Source organism: Lethenteron reissneri, unplaced genomic scaffold (genome assembly GCF_015708825.2).
Source record: "Lethenteron reissneri isolate LAM-NWPU_2019-01 unplaced genomic scaffold, ASM1570882v1 scaffold_1638, whole genome shotgun sequence".
Taxonomy (NCBI): domain Eukaryota; kingdom Metazoa; phylum Chordata; class Hyperoartia; order Petromyzontiformes; family Petromyzontidae; genus Lethenteron; species Lethenteron reissneri.
Genome location: NW_026891375.1, coordinates 1,195,137 through 1,212,636, shown reverse-complemented (window position 1 = coordinate 1,212,636; position 17,500 = coordinate 1,195,137). Strand labels below are relative to the sequence as shown.

Here is a 17,500-nt window from a genome sequence, read left to right as displayed (position 1 = left end):
TGTAGAACAGGGGGAGATCATACAAACTCCACTCACTCAATAGAACAGCGGGAGATCATACAAACTCCACTCACTCACTCACTCTGTAGAACAGGGGGAGACCATACAAACTCCACTCACTCACTCTGTAAAACAGAGGGAGATCATACAAACTCCACTCACCCTGTAGAACAGGAGGAGATCATACAAACTCCACTCACTCACTCTGTAGAACAGGGGGAGATCATACAAACTCCACTCACTCTGTAGAACAGGGGGAGATCACACAAACTCCACTCACTCTGTAGAACAGGGGGAGATCATACAAACTCTACTCACTCTGTAGAACAGGGGAAGATCATGCAAACTCCACTCACTCACTCTGTAGAACAGGGGGAGATCATGCAAACTCCACTCACTCTGTATAACAGGAGGAGATCATACAAACTCCACTCACTCACTCTGTAGAACAGGGGGAGATCATACAAACTCCCCTCACTCACTCTGTAGAACAGGGGGAGATCGCACAAACTACACTCACTCAGTCACTCGTTTGTGGGCAGTGTTGAGTATCTTGGCAGTGTTGAGTCGATGGGGCAGTGTTGAGTCTATGGGCAGTGTTGAGTCTATGGGCAGTGTTGAGTCTATGGTGTAGTGTGTAGTGAGTCTATGGGCAGTGTTGACTCTATGGGCAGTGTTGAGTCTATGGTGCAGTGTTGAGTCTATGGGCAGTGTTAAGTCTATGGGCAGTGCTGAGTCTATGGGCAGTGCTGAGTCTATGGTGCAGTGTTGAGTCTATGGTGCAGTGCTGAGTCTATGGTGTAGTGTTGAGTCTATGGTGTAGTGTGTAGTGAGTCTATGGGCAGTGTTGAGTCTATGGGCAGTGTTGAGTCTATGGTGCAGTGCTGAGTCTATGGGCAGTGTTGAGTCTATGGTGTAGTGTGTAGTGAGTCTATGGGCAGTGTTGAGTCTATGGGCAGTGTTGAGTCTATGGTGCAGTGCTGAGTCTATGGGCAGTGTTGAGTCTATGGGCAGTGTTAAGTCTATGGGCAGTGCTGAGTCTATGGGCAGTGTTGAGTCTATGGTGTAGTGTGTAGTGAGTCTATGGGCAGTGTTGACTCTATGGGCAGTGTTGAGTCTATGGGCAGTGTTGAGTCTATGGGCAGTGCTGAGTCTATGGGCAGTGCTGAGTCTATGGTGCAGTGTTGAGTCTATGGTGCAGTGCTGAGTCTATGGTGTAGTGTTGAGTCTATGGTGTAGTGTGTAGTGAGTCTATGGGCAGTGTTGAGTCTATGGGCAGTGTTGAGTCTATGGTGCAGTGCTGAGTCTATGGGCAGTGTTGAGTCTATGGTGTAGTGTGTAGTGAGTCTATGGGCAGTGTTGAGTCTATGGGCAGTGTTGAGTCTATGGTGCAGTGCTGAGTCTATGGTGTAGTGTTGAGTCTATGGTGTAGTGTGTAGTGAGTCTATGGGCAGTGTTGAGTCTATGGGCAGTGTTGAGTCTATGGTGCAGTGCTGAGTCTATGGGCAGTGTTGAGTCTATGGGCAGTGTTGAGTCTATGGTGCAGAGTTGAGTCTATGGGCAGTGTTGAGTCTATGGTGCAGTGCTGAGTCTATGGGCAGTGTTGAGTCTATGGGCAGTGTTAAGTCTATGGGCAGTGCTGAGTCTATGGGCAGTGTTGAGTCTATGGTGTAGTGTGTAGTGAGTCTATGGGCAGTGTTGACTCTATGGGCAGTGTTGAGTCTATGGGCAGTGTTAAGTCTATGGGCAGTGCTGAGTCTATGGGCAGTGCTGAGTCTATGGTGCAGTGTTGAGTCTATGGTGCAGTGCTGAGTCTATGGTGTAGTGTTGAGTCTATGGTGTAGTGTGTAGTGAGTCTATGGGCAGTGTTGAGTCTATGGGCAGTGTTGAGTCTATGGTGCAGTGTTGAGTCTATGGGCAGTGTTGAGTCGATGGGGCAGTGTTGAGTCTATGGGCAGTGTTGAGTCTATGGGCAGTGTTGAGTCTATGGGCAGTGTTAAGTCTATGGGCAGTGCTGAGTCTATGGGCAGTGCTGAGTCTATGGGCAGTGCTGAGTCTATGGTGCAGTGTTGAGTCTATGGTGCAGTGCTGAGTCTATGGTGTAGTGTTGAGTCTATGGTGCAGTGTTGAGTCTATGGTGTAGTGTTGAGTCTATGGGCAGTGTTGAGTCGATGGGGCAGTGTTGAGTCTATGGTGTAGTGTGTAGTGAGTCTATGGGCAGTGTTGAGTCTATGGGCAGTGTTGAGTCTATGGGCAGTGTTGAGTCTATGGGCAGTGTTGAGTCTATGGGCAGTGTTGAGTCTATGGTGTAGTGTGTAGTGAGTCTATGGGCAGTGCTGAGTCTATGGGCAGTGTTGAGTCTATGGGCAGTGTTGAGTCTATGGGCAGTGTTGAGTCTATGGGCAGTGTTGAGTCTATGGTGTAGTGTGTAGTGAGTCTATGGGCAGTGTTGAGTCTATGGGCAGTGTTGAGTCTATGGTGCAGTGCTGAGTCTATGGGCAGTGTTGAGTCTATGGGCAGTGTTGAGTCTATGGTGCAATGTGTAGTGAGTCTATGGGCAGTGAGTCTGTGGATCTCTATGTATGTGTAGTGACATAAGAAGGGAGGGGCTGCTGTAGGCTCTGGGTTCCCAGGTGGGTCCAGACGCGTAATCCCCTGGGCGCCAGGCGCTGGGTTCCCAGGGGGTCCAGACGCTTAAGCCTCTCGGCGCCGCCAACGGGGGGGGGCTGTGTGTGCTCTGTGGGATGTCTGGTGGCGCACACGGCCCCACCCCTCGTTGGGGACTGGGCATATAAGCGGAGCTCCCTGGACGATCGGGGCGAGTTGTAACTCAAGACCCAAGACCCACGACCAGCCATCTGAAGACCCTGGGATGCTGCGAGAGCCAGCGCTGGGACTCTGGAACTCCCGACGCTACGACCTTGTGAGGGCGAGTTCCGGAGCGTAGCCAGAGTAGAGTATCTAGGCTGTGTAGCTAGGCTGTGTACCTAAGCTGTAGCAGAGTACCAGGACTGTTGGAGTGTTGTGTTGTAATAAAGAAGTTACCTCTACAAGTGTCTCCGGAACCCGTTACATATGTACCGTATATTGAACTTTATTGCACTGTGCACAGCCAACCGTGCTAATTGGAGGTGTGTGGGGGGGGGGGGCCCTTCCATCCAACAGTGGATTGATCGTCACCCCCACGGGACGATGCCCAGAGCCGATGAGAGGTGCAAATATAAACAGAGAAAATCAAACGAGACGCCGCTACGGACAAACGCGACGCTAAACCACGGCAAACACCATCGATCCTTCGCATCGGATTTCTCCACCGGTCATCAAACCGCGTGGAGGCGTGCGGGAGGAGGGATCGCTGAGTAAGGGGAGGGCGGGTGGGATGAAAAGCGGGCGGGTGGGGGGCTAGGAGATGTTAACTACCTCGCCTGGTCTACAGGAGGTCGTGGGTTCCATCCCTGCTGCTGTATATTTGGAGTCTGCGTCTCTCTCTCTCATCATCACGGTGGCTAGGAGATGTTAACTACCTCGCCTGGTCTACAGGAGGTCGTGGGTTCCATCCCTGCTGCTGTATATGTGGAGTCTGCGTCTCTCTCTCTCATCATCATCACGGTGGCTAGGAGATGTTAACTACCTCGCCTGGTCTACAGGAGGTCGTGGGTTTTATCCCAACCCTGACGATGCCTGCTGCTGTATTTTTGAAGTCTGCGTCTCTCTCTCATCATCATCATGGTGGCTCGGAGATGTTGACTACCTCGCCTGGTATACAGGAGGTCGTGGGTTCGATCTCGACCCTGACGACACCTGCTGCTGGTAATTTGAAGTCTGCGTCTCTCTCTCTCATCATCATCACGGTGGCTAGGAGATGTTAACTACCTCGCCTGGTCTACAGGAGGTCGTGGGTTCAATCCCGACCCTGACGAAGCCTGCTGTTGTATATTGGAGTCTGCGTCTCTCTCTCATCATCATCACGGTGGCTAGGAGATGTTAACTAGCTGGCCTGGTCTACAGGAGGTCGTGGGTTCGATCCCAACCCTGACGATGCCTGCTGCTGTATATTTGGAGTCTGCGTCTCTCTCTCTCATCATCATCACGGTTGCCAGGAAATGTTAACTACCTCGCCTGGTCTACAGGAGGTCGTGGGTTCTACCCCGACCCTGAGGATGCCTGCTGCTTCTGCTGTATATGTGGAGTCTGCGTCTCTCATCCTCATCACGGTGGCTAGGAGATGTTGACTACCTCACGTGGTCTACAGGAGGTCATGGGTTCGATCCCGACCCTGACGACGCCTGCTGCCGCTGTATATTTGGAGTCTGCATCTCTCTCCCCGCGCTCACATAGATTTTTCTCCAGGTCCTCCATTGTTTTTCCACCTCCACATCACATGTGGAATCGACGTCACTGCGTTGGAGAGCGTGTGGCTACTGCTAGACATTTGCGGTAGCCAGGGTCTCTTCTGAATAAGAGCTGTGTATGTGTAGAGCAGGGCCGGGAAACGTCTGGCCGTATAAGGCCCGCAAAATCATTCGGTCTGGCCCTGCCAAGGAAACTGCAGGCGGGACTCGAAATTCAATAAATCTAGGAGCAAACCTGGAAAAGCAGTAGCGAGTAGCGGCAACATCATCAACGTACTCTTAGTTTTTTCGGTAAAGTCACTACGTAGGTAAAAAAAATGAAATTAAAATTAATAAAAATAAAATAATAAAAATCACGACGACGTTTCGGAGGCGACGCAAGTCTCCGTCATCAGGTGGGACCGTCACAGCCAGATTTGCTGCATCAAGTGAGGCAGGGATTCCAAGATACAAGTTCTTAAATACAAGTTAAGGAGGAGGAGAGGATGGAGGGGAGCTTATCAGAATGTGGTAGCCAATGAATGGAACGTATCGGGAGAAGCGGGGGCTAAAAGGGGAAAAGATGTCTTGATGCCTTTGACCGAATGTTAACATCCCCGGCGTTTAACAGCACTCTCCTTTTTCGTATTTGATTGTCAGCAAACACTGGTAAAAAAAACCAACATGGGCATTTTCGATTTAAAGCTTTCGTGACTGCAGGGATTCATCTTCTTGGTTCTTTCGGTAAAGTCACGAAGAATTTAACCAATAAAATAATAAAAATAAAACATAATAAAATACAATTCTCACGACGTTTCGGCCACAACGCAAGCAACCGTCCTCAGGTGAAGAACATGTCTGTCAAGTAGACAGAGTCTGACTCTGCTTGCGTTGTGCCCGAAACGTCGTGAGAATTATTTTATTATGTTTTATTTTTATTATTTAATTAGTTTCCTTCTACGTGACTTTACCGAAAGAACCAAGAAGATCATCAACATACTCTTAGTTTTTTCGGTAAAGTCACGTAGGTAAAAAATTAAATTCAATTAATAAAAAAATAAAAACAATAAAATCTTGATGGCTGTGACAGTCCCACCTGATGACAGAGACTTGTGTTGCCTCCGAAACGTCGTGATTTTTATTATTTTATTTTATTAATTAAAATTTCATTTTTTTACCTACGTAGTGACTTTACCGAAAAAAACTAAGAGTATGAATCCTTGCAGTCACGAAAGCTTCAAATCTAGAACATCATCAACACCTGCTAACAGTTCCAGCCCATCGCATTAGGGGCGAGTTAATTAAATGTTTGACCAAATATAACGGGCTAATTTTAAGCTGATAATTTTTTGTGGCCCGTGAATGATGTTACAAATATCCAAATGGCCCTTGGCAGAGTAACAGCGCTGGCTGCCGACCGAAAGTGGTAACTGCAGTGTACGGCAGCACGCGCGCTAGGGCTGAACAGAGGTCGCAACCGGGTACCCGATACCCGTACCCTACCCGATACCCGGCTACCCGTACCCGGCCGGGTACGGGTACCCGTTTGCGACCCTGGTGCGGCCGGGTACGGGTACGGGTAGGCCGTGAGTCACTGGTGAGTCACCGTTTGTCACTCATTTCCCAACGTCTTGTCTCTTCTCACAATTCAAGTTCCTAGAATCAACCCACCCGTGCCTGCAACATGGCTTCATCCCAGAGGTCGCAATCGGGTACCCGATACCCGTACCCTACCCGATACCCGGCTACCCGTACCCGGCCGGGTACGGGTACCTGTTTGCGACCCTGGTGCGGCCAGGTAAGGGTAAGGAATCAAAACCTGTTTGCGACCTCTGGGGCTAAACGATTTGGGGATAATATCTAAATGCGATTTTTCTTCGGTTAGATATTGCGATTAAATATGCGATTACATTTTTTAAAGTCAAGCTTCAGTTCAATATTCATTAGTGTAATAGATTTAAAACGTGCGATGGAGCATTTCCACATGATATCATCAAAATATGAACCGCTCTATATATTCTAATGCAAGGATGAGAAGTTAAAAAAATATGAATTGTTCCCAACATGTCTTTATAAAAAAAATAGAACAATCAAACATAGAACAATAGTTAAGTTACATAAATAAAGTTATAATAATTTAAAAATAAAAAAATCCAATACGAAAGCAATAGGACTTTTCAAATCGCAAAAAAACCGCAGCCTTTGCCATTTGATAATCGCATTGTTTCAAATTGCGATTTCGATTTGAAATCGATTCGTCATTCAGCCCTAACACAAGTCAGCAGGCAACAGTATACACAGTAGGGGGGAGGGAGAAAACTAGGGCAGAGTTCACGGAGAGGTCCATCTGAAAGTCCCAGTAATTCATAATCAACATTTACAATTTGAGTACTCAAATTGTAAATGTTGTGGCTTCAACACACCGGTGGGGCTAAAGCAGTGAACTATTTGTCTTTTGTCAACGTGACACTTTTTTACTGATTGGCCGTGTCGGGTGGTGGAGGGTTACGACACATTTATAAATAACGCGATCTAAACCCAAAAACGTTGATTATGAATAACATTGGTCGCGAAAGCCTACATGTTAAAGTCCCAGTAACCCTCCGTCCTCTGGTCTAACACCGTTTGAGATGAGGCTCAAAAGAAAGCTGTCTCTGGTGTGGACCAGTCGGTTTCAATGACAATGCAAATATCATGAGAATGTGTTTTTTGTTTGTATTCTGACCCACAAGCATTGTTGTCAATGCAGACATGATTCCTTGTAAAAGGTTTCAGTTTAAATTTCGATTTAAAGCTTTCGTGACTGCAGGGATTCATCTTCTTGGTTCTTTCGGTAAAGTCACGTAGAAGGGAAGTAATAAAATAATAAAAATAAAACATAATAAAATAATTCTCACGACGTTTCGGCCACAACGCAAGCAGCCGTCATCAGGTGGAGAACAGGTCTGTCAAGGAGACAGAGTCTGAATGGCACGCTCCAGACTTGGAGCGACTATTTATGCTGGGAAGGTTTCAGTTTGGTGGTTTAACATCTTAACACAGCTGTTTTGTTGCCAGAAAAAGGGGAAAATCTATTATCATATTTTGATACTGGCAAAGGAGATCCCACGATGTAGATGCTCACCCCGAGCTCTCATTACTCTGATTGTGCATTGTCTTTGTGCTGTGTACGCCTTTTGGCGTCCTCTGATCTTACAACGTTAGAGACTAGGCCCAAAAGAAAGATGTCTCTGGTGTGGACCAATCAGTTTCAAAGACAATGCAAATATTATCAGTGTGTTTAATTTAGATTTTTGTTTTCTATCTACGTGACTTTACCGAAAGAACCAAGAATACTGCGCCAGAGTCAGCACTGCCCATAGCCTCAACACTGCACCATAGACTCAACAACGCACCGTAGACTCAACACTGCACCGTAGACTCAACACTGCACCACAGACTCAACACTGCACCATAGACTCAACACTGCAACATAGATTCAACACTGCACCATAGACTCAACACTGCACCAGACTCAACACTGCACCATAGACTCAACATAAGCCCATAGACTCAACACTGCACCATAGACTCAACACTGCACCACAGACTCACACTGCACCATAGACTCAACACTACCCATAGACTCAACACTGCACCAGACTCAACACTGCCCATAGACTCAACATAAGCCCATAGACTCAACACTGCACCACAGACTCAACACTGCACCATAGACTCAACACTGCCCATAGACTCAGCACTGCACCATAGACTCAACACTGCACCATAGACTGAACACTACACCATAGACTCAACACTGCCCATAGACTCAGCACTGCACCATAGACTCAACACTACACCATAGACTCAACATTGCACCCTAGACTCAATTGCACCATCGACTCAACACTGCACCATCGACTCAACACTGCACCACTACTCAACACTGCACCACAGACTCAACATGCACCATAGACTCAACACTGCACCATAGACTCAACACTGCCCCATAGACTCAACACTGCACCATAGACTCAACACTGCACCATAGACTCAACACTGCCATAGACTCAACACTGCCCATAGACTCAACACTGCCACACAGACTCAACACTGCACCACAGACTCAATAATGCCCAATACTCAACACTGCCACCATAACTCAATACTGCCCATAGACTCATACACTGCCCATAGACTCAACACTGCCCATAGACTCAACACTGCCCATAGACTCAACACTGCCCATAGACTCCAACACAGCACCATAGACTCAACACTGCCCATAGACTCAAACATGCACAATAACTCACACTGCCATAGAATCAACCTGCACAATGATCTAACACTGCACCATGGTAGAATCAACACTGCACCATAGACTCAACACTGCACCATAGACTCAACACTGCACCATAGACTCAACACTGCACCATAGACTCAGCACTGCACCTAGACTCAACACTGCACCATAGACTCAGCACTGCACATAGAATTCAACACTGCACCATAGACTCAACACTGCACCATAGACTCAACACTGCACCATAGACTCAACACTGCACCATAGACTCAACACTGCCCATAGACTCAACACTGCACCACAGACTCAACACTGCACCATAGACTCAACACTGCCCATAGACTCAACACTGCACCACAGACTCAACACTGCACCATAGACTCAACACTGCACCATAGACTCAACACTGCCATCAGACTCAACACTGCCTAGACTCAACACTGCACCATAGACTCAAACTGCACCATAGACTCAACACTGCCCATAGACTCAACACAGCACCATAGACTCAACACTGCCCATAGACTCAACACTGCACATAGACTCAACACTGCATGATAATCAACACTGCACCATAGACTCAACACTGCACCATAGACTCAACACTGCACCATAGACTCAACACTGCACCATAGACTCAGCACTGCACCATAGACTCAACACTGCACCATAGACTCAGCACTGCACCATAGACTCAACACTGCACCATAGACTCAACACTGCCCATAGACTCAACACTGCACCACAGACTCAACACTGCACCATAGACTCAACACTGAGACTCAACACTGCACCACAGACTCAACACTGAGACACAACACTGCACCATAGACTCAACACTGAGACTCAACACTGAGACTCAACACTGAGACTCAACACTGAGACTCAACACTGCACCATAGACTCAACACTGAGACTCAACACTGCACCATAGACTCAACACTGCACCAGACTCAACACTGAGACTCAACACTGCACCATAGACTCAACACTGCACCATAGACTCAACACTGCCATAGACTCAACACTGCACCATAGACTCAACACACGCACCATAGACTCAACACTGCCTAGACTCAACACTGCACCATAGACTCAACACTGCCCTAGACTCAACACTGCCTAGACTCAACACTGCACCATAGACTCAACACTGCACCATAGACTCAACACTGCCCATAGACTCAACACTGCCCATACTCAACACTGCACCATAGACTCAACACTGCACCATAGACTCAACACTGCCCATAGACTCAACACTGCCCATAGACTCAGCACTGCACCATAGACTCAACACTGCACCATAGACTCAACACTGCCCATAGACTCAACACTGCACCATAGACTCAATACCGCCCATAGACTCAACACTGCACCATAGACTCAACACTGCCCATAGACTCAACACTGCACCATAGACTCAACTGCCCATAGACTCAACACTGCACCATAGACTCAACACTGCACCATAGACTCAACACTGCACCATAGACTCAACACTGCACCATAGACTCAACACTGCACCGTATACTCAACACTGCACCATAGACTCCAACACTGCACCATAGACTCAACACTGCACCACAACGTACACAACCGGGCGAGGATTCTTACACCCACATGCGCGCTCACCGAGGAGCGACTGGAACAGGCTGCTGCCCAGGATGGTGACGACACGCTCGATGGCTCCACGCAGCCGTGCGTCCCCGGCGACGCGGCCAGTCGCGCGTGGTACTCCTGCAGTAGGCCCACGGCGCGCACCGTGTCTGGTACGGGAGGAGGGGGGGGGGTAGGGGGACGCAGAGCAGAACCGTCGCGGTGATGAGACGTTAACAAGTTGTAGATTACACCATTGGAACCTCATTTGCCAGTAAAAAATATGATAATTGGGTTTTTACCCTTCTATCTGGCAACAAAACTGACACCTTTTTTTACAAGGAGTCATGTTTGCATAGACCACAATACCTGCAGTCTTTTGGTGTCATCTGGTCCAACCCATGTGAGACTAGTCTCTAAGGAAAGCTGTCTCGGGTGGGGACCAATCAACTTCAAGGACAGTGCATATCATTATCAGAGTTATGTTTTTTGTTTGCATTATGACCGCAGGTTTTATGGTCTATGCAAACATGACTCCTTGTAAAAAAGGTGTCAGTTTTGTTGCCAGATAGAAGGGTAAAAAAACAATTATCAAGATGGAGATTAGTCCACACACGGGTAGAAGGGAGTGAGATGGAACAGATGGAGCCACGGGGTAGAAGGGAGTGAGATGGAACAGATGGAGATTAGTCCACACGGGTAGAAGGGAGTGAGATGGAACAGATGGAGATTAGTCCACCACGGTAAAGGGGGTGATGGAACAGATGGAGATTAGTCCACACACGGGGTAGAAGGGAGTAGATGGAACAGATGGAGATTAGTCCACACACGGGGTAGAAGGGAGTGAGATGGAACAGATGGAGATTAGTCCACACACGGGGTAGAAGGGAGTGAGATGGAACAGATGGAGATTAGTCCACACACGGGTAGAAGGGAGTGAGATGGAACAGATGGAGATTAGTCCACACACGGGTAGAAGGGAGTGAGATGGAACAGATGGAGATTAGTCCACACACGGGGTAGAAGGGAGTGAGATGGAACAGATGGAGATTAGTCCACACACGGGGTAGAAGGAGTGAGATGGAACAGATGGAGATTAGTCCACACAGCGGGGTAGAAGGGAGTGAGATGGAACAGATGGAGATTAGTCCACACACGGGTGGCGAAGGGAGTGAGATGGAACAGATGGATATTAGTCCCCACACGTGTGTAGAAGGGAGTGAGATGGAACAGATGGGAGATTAGTCCACACCACGGGTTAGAAGGGAGTGAGATGGAACAGATGGAGATTAGTCCACACACGGGTTAGAAGGGAGGTAGATGGAACAGATGGAGATTAGTCCCACACGGGTGAAGGGAGGGAGATGGACAGATTGGAGAGATAGTCCACACACGTGGTAGAGGAGTGAGATGGAACAGATGGAGATTAGTCACACACGGGGTAGAAGGGAGTGAATGGAACAGATGGAGATTGTCCACACGGGTGTAGAAGGGAGTGAGATGGAACAGATGGAGATTAGTCCACACACGGGGTAGAAGGAGTGAGATGGAACAGATGAGATTAGTCCACACACGGTGTAGAAGGGAGTGAGATGGAACAGATGGAGATTATTCCACACACGGGGTAGAAGGGAGTGAGATGGAACAGATGGAGATTAGTCCACACACGGGTAGAAGGGAGTGAGATGGAACAGATGGAGATTAGTCCACCCACGGGGTAGAAGGGAGTGAGATGGAACAGATGGAGATTAGTCCACACACGGGGTAGAAGGGAGTGAGATGGAACAGATGGAGATTAGTCCACACACGGTGTAGAAGGGAGTGAGATGGAACAGATGGATTAGTCCACCCACGGTGTAGAAGGGAGTGAGATGGAACAGATGGAGATTAGTCCACACACGGGGTAGAAGGGAGTGAGATGGAACAGATGGAGATTAGTCCACCCACGGGTAGAAGGGAGTGAGATGGAACAGATGGAGATTAGTCCACCCACGGGTAGAAGGGAGTGAGATGGAACAGATGGAGATTAGTCCACACACGGGTAGAAGGGAGTGAGATGGAACAGATGGAGATTAGTCCACACACGGGGTAGAAGGGAGTGAGATGGAACAGATGGAGATTAGTCCACACACGGGTATAGGAAGGGAGATGGAACAGATGGAGATTAGTCCACACACGGGGTAGAAGGAGTGAGATGGAACAGATGGAGATTAGTCACACACGGTGTAGAAGGGAGTGAGATGGAACAGATGGAGATTAGTCCACACACGGGGTAGAAGGGAGTGAGATGGAACAGATGGAGATTAGTCCACACACGGGGTAGAAGGGAGTGAGATGGAACAGATGGAGATTAGTCCACACACGGGTAGAAGGGAGTGAGATGGAACAGATGGAGATTAGTCCACACACGGGGTAGAAGGGAGTGAGATGGAACAGATGGAGATTAGTCCACACACGGTGTAGAAGGGAGTGAGATGGAACAGATGGAGATTAGTCCACACACGGGTAGAAGGGAGTGAGATGGAACAGATGGAGATTAGTCCACACACGGGGTAGAAGGGAGTGAGATGGAACAGATGGAGATTAGTCCACACACGGGGTAGAAGGGAGTGAGATGGAACAGATGGAGATTAGTCCACACACGGGTAGAAGGGAGTGAGATGGAACAGATGGAGATTAGTCCACACACGGGGTAGAAGGAGTGAGATGGAACAGATGGAGATTAGTCCACACACGGTGTAGAAGGGAGTGAGATGGAACAGATGGAGATTAGTCCACACACGGGTAGAAGGGAGTGAGATGGAACAGATGGAGATTAGTCCACACACGGTGTAGAAGGGATGAAATGGAAACAGATGGAGATAGTCCACCACGGGGTAGAAGGAGTGAGATGGAACAGATGGAGATTAGTCCACACACGGTGTAGAAGGGAGTGAGATGGAACAGATGTAGATTAGTCCACCCACGGTGTAGAAGGGAGAGTGAAATGGAACAGATGGAGATTAGTCCACACACGGGGTAGAGGGAGTGAGATGGAACAGATGGAGATTAGTCCACACACGGGTAGAAGGGAGTGAGATGGAACAGATGGAGATTGTCCACCACACGGGTAGAAGGAGTGAGATGGAACAGATGGAGATTAGTCCACACACGGGGAGAAGGAAGTGAGATGGCAACAGATGGAGATTAGTCCACCAATTCGATCAGACCCTGACGATGACCATGGTTGTATATTTGCTGTGTGGCTAGGAGATCTTCTTGGTTCTTTCGGTAACGTCCCGTAGAATGGAAATAATAAAATAATAAAAATAAAACATAATAAAACAATTCTCACGACGTTTCGGCCACAACGCAAGCAGCCATCCTCAGGTGAAGAATAGGTCTGTCGAAAAGACAGCGTCTGAATGAATGTCTTTCCGACAGACCTGTTCTTCACCTGAGGACGGCTGCTTGCGTTGTGGCCGAAACGTCGTGAGAATTGTTTTATTATGTTTTATTTTTATTATTTTATTATTTCCCTTCTACGTGACTTTACCGAAAGAACCAAGAAGATGAATCCCTGCAGTCACGAAAGCTTTAAATGGCTAGGAGATGTTAACTACCCTCGCCTGGTGTGCAGGAGGTCGAGGGTTCGATCAAGACCATTACGTCTGCTGTTCGTGTGGAGTCTGCGTGTCTCTCTCACCGTGGTTGCGTGGATTTTTGCCCAGGACCCCCCCGGTTTTCCCCCATCCACATTCCGAATCAACGTCACCACGCGTCTGAAGAGCACTTAGCTTCTGCTATGAATTTCCACGCGACGATAAGTCGACTTCATTGAGTTGCAATGATTTGCGTCAGCCAGGGTCTCGTCTGAAATAAGTATAACCCATAAAACAAAGTTGTTCACTCTAAATCCTTTATATGCATGGTGGCTAGAGTCCTCTCGTCCTCTGGCTTGAGATGGCTGCCACCTATGGGTCAGATGATTGTCTGCCAGCATTAAGCAATTGGTAATTAAATATTTAATTTGTTTCCTAAACAGTGTAAAATTTTGGAATTTTTTTCACGAACATTAATTGTCTCGCACGAGTCTGTGTGGAAAATGTCAGCTCGATTGGATCACGGGAAGTGGGTTAAAAAACGACCGAAAGGTTTGCACGGTCGAAGCAAGCAAGCAAGCGAACTTAATATAAAGGATTTAATAAGTAAACCCGTAAAAACAAAGTTTTTTACTCTAAATCCTTTATATGCGTGGCGGCTAGAGTCCTCTCGTCCTCTGGCTTGAGTATGGCTGCCACCTATGGGTCAGATGATTGTCTGCCAGCATTAAGCATTGGTAATTAAATATTTAATTTGTTTTCCCCTAAACAGTGTAAAATTTTGGAATTTTTTTCACGAACATTAATTGTCTCGCACAAACGAGTCTGTGTGGAAATGTCAGCCTCGATTGGATCACGGGAAGTGGGTTAAAAAACGACCGAAAGGTTTGCACGGTCGTAAGCAAGCAAGCGAACTTAATATAAAGGATTTAAAGATAATAGCTACGTAGCTCAGCGCTGGGCTCTGCCCTGTACAATCATAACTACCATTTAAACAAACACTTTTTTAAAAAACACTATTTTATGATGATGAGAAAGAGAGACACGCAACCTCCAAATATACCGCAAAGGTAAAAACCTATTCTTATTTTCCATCCTTTGATACTGGCAAACGAGGTCCTATGACTACAAACAGGCACGCGTATTATTTAAATAATTAATATTTTTGTTTTACTTTTTTTAAACACGCTTTTATGAAATGTACCGTCCTAGTAATGGAAGAACTCCACGACTCCAGGAAGTGGCCCCGAGGCTTGCCACAACGTAAGGGGGCCGTGGCCAATTACAGCCAACGTCAGTTGAGCGTGGACAATTAGACCCAAGCCGAAACATAACATATAAAAAATATAGTTTAAAAATATATTTTTTATGAGAGAATATGGTATTGTCATCAGTATGGCATACGTATACCAAGTTTGCAGTCGATGCCACATTGGGAAGTGGGTTAAAATTGAGTTACAAGATTTGAGGATACAACAACGACAACAACGGACAGAGTGAGTTAAATGAAAGCGTGTAAAAATATTCTGGCTTCTTTCGATAAAGTCACGTAGAAGGGAAATAATAAATAATAAAAAAATCACAAAATGCTCACGGACGTTACGATTGCAATCACAAGCAATCATCATCAGGTGTGAAAACCACAGCAAAAAAAATTCACGTTTTGTCAAAAATAGTTTCGTTTCACAGGTATACATTTCATAAAGTAATTTATTTAACATTCCTATACTCTGCACTCCTGCCGTTTTTTAAATCATTTATATAAGTTTCGCTTGCTTGCATTACGACCGTGCAAATCTTTCGGTCCGTTTTTGATACCCACTTCCCGTGATCCAATCGAGCTGACATTTTCCCACACAGACTCGTGTGCGTGACAATAATGTTCGTGAGAATTTTTTTTTTTTTTTTTATCCAAAATTTTACACTTTTTAGGACCAAAAATATTATATTCAATTACCAATTGCCTTAATGGGGTGCAATGCAATCATCTGACCCATAGGTGGCAGCCATCATCCAAGCCAGAGGACGAGAGGCTCTAGCCGGGCACGCATGATAAAGGGATTTTTATAGTGAAAAACTTTGTTTTGACGGGTTATACTGTTTATTTTATTGTGTTTTAGTGGCCGATGTAACGTCCTGACACCCCGGTCTCATACTGGACACGTGTGAAAAACAGTTTTTTAGCTCGTTATAGAGTTCATCTCCATATATATAAAAGGCAAAGTCGTGATTATGTGTGTCTGTTCAAATTGTTTAGCGTACTTCCCGACATGCAACAAACTTGAAATTTGCCATGAGGGTACTTTCCAGACTGTACACCATGCAGACATTATAAAAATACAACTTTTTGGGTTTTTTGGGGGGGGGGGGGGGGGCTCAATAATGCAGAGATTTTTTGCACGCCAAGTGAGCTGTGACGTCACATCTGTCACGTGACCCACGCCTGTGGAAGCGTCACGCATTGTAGTGTAGCGGGTAGCGCTACGCCGCGGTACGAACCCGGCGACCCGAGTTCGATTCCCGCTCACGGCCACCACCGGTGACGATTATTTGAACCGGTCCTGGGCCTCTCCTAGGTCGACTCAGCCTCAAACGAGTAACTGCTGTGGTGTGTGAACATCGCCACTGGGGAGACAAAGGCGGTCGGGCGTGGTGCTGGCCACCCACCCCCTCGTGTACCGTCCCGGCCTTCATAGGCGCTCGCTAACAGCACTTGCCCCTACAGTCTGCTAAGGCTATACGGGGGTCTGTGTGTGTGTCTGTGTGTGTGTCTGTGTCTCTGTGTGCGTGTCTGTGTGCGTGTCTCTGTGTGCGTGTCTCTGTGTGCGTGTCTCTGTGTGCGTGTCTCTGTGTGCGTGTCTCTGTGTGCGTGTCTCTGTGTGCGTGTCTCTGTGTGCGTGTCTCTGTGTGCGTGTCTCTGTGTGCGTGTCTCTGTGTGCGTGTCTCTGTGTGCGTGTCTCTGTGTGCGTGTCTCTGTGTGCGTGTCTCTGTGTGCGTGTCTCTGTGTGCGTGTCTCTCTGTGTGTGTCTCTCTGTGTGTGTGGGGAGCGGTAGTGTAGCGGTTAGCGCGCTGCGCTATGAACCTGGCGACCCGGGTTCGATTCCCGCTCACGGCTAACACCAGTGACGATTATCTGAACCGGTCCTGGGCCTCCCCTAGGTCGACTCAGCCTTAAATGAGTACCTGGTGCGGTGTGTAAACATCGCCACTGGAGAGACAAAGGCGGTCGGGCGTGGTGCTGGCCACCCACCCCCTCGTGTACCGTTCCGGCCTTCATAGGTGCTCGCTAACAGCACTTGCCCCTACAGTCTGTTAAGGCTATACGGGGGATCTTTGTTCTTTGTTTGTGTCTCTCTGTGTGTGTGTCTCTGTGTGTGTCTCTCTGTGTGTGTCTCTCTGTGTGTCTCTGTGTGTGTGTGTCTGTCTGTGTCTGTGTGTCTGTGTGTGTGTGTCTGCGTGGTGAATCCAAGTCCCGGGCGAAGCCGGGTAGGAAACCTCGTAGTTTTTACTTCACCACACATCACCGTCACATTATCTACGGGGGGCAGGGGGGGGGACGATACTGTTTTCGCTTCACGCGATTTACCGCTTAATCCGTCACCTTTCAGCACCGCATTGACCGGCACCGCCACCGCGTTTGAAACCACGCCAGCGACACACCGCACACACACACGCGTGTTGGTGAACAGCAGCGATGAGCCAAT

The 17,500-nt window shown here is 47.7% G+C and overlaps 1 protein-coding gene across 1 annotated transcript in view; it reads right to left on the bottom strand.

Moving 5' to 3' along the window:
* The window catches only part of LOC133362954 (atherin-like), a 37,802-nt gene that overhangs the window by 6,220 nt on the left and 14,082 nt on the right, over window positions 1-17,500 (bottom strand). Inside the window, exon 3 of the mRNA XM_061581931.1 lies at window positions 10,252-10,385. Coding sequence (XP_061437915.1) covers window positions 10,252-10,385 — 134 coding nt within the window. The remainder of the gene's footprint in view (window positions 1-10,251; window positions 10,386-17,500) is intronic.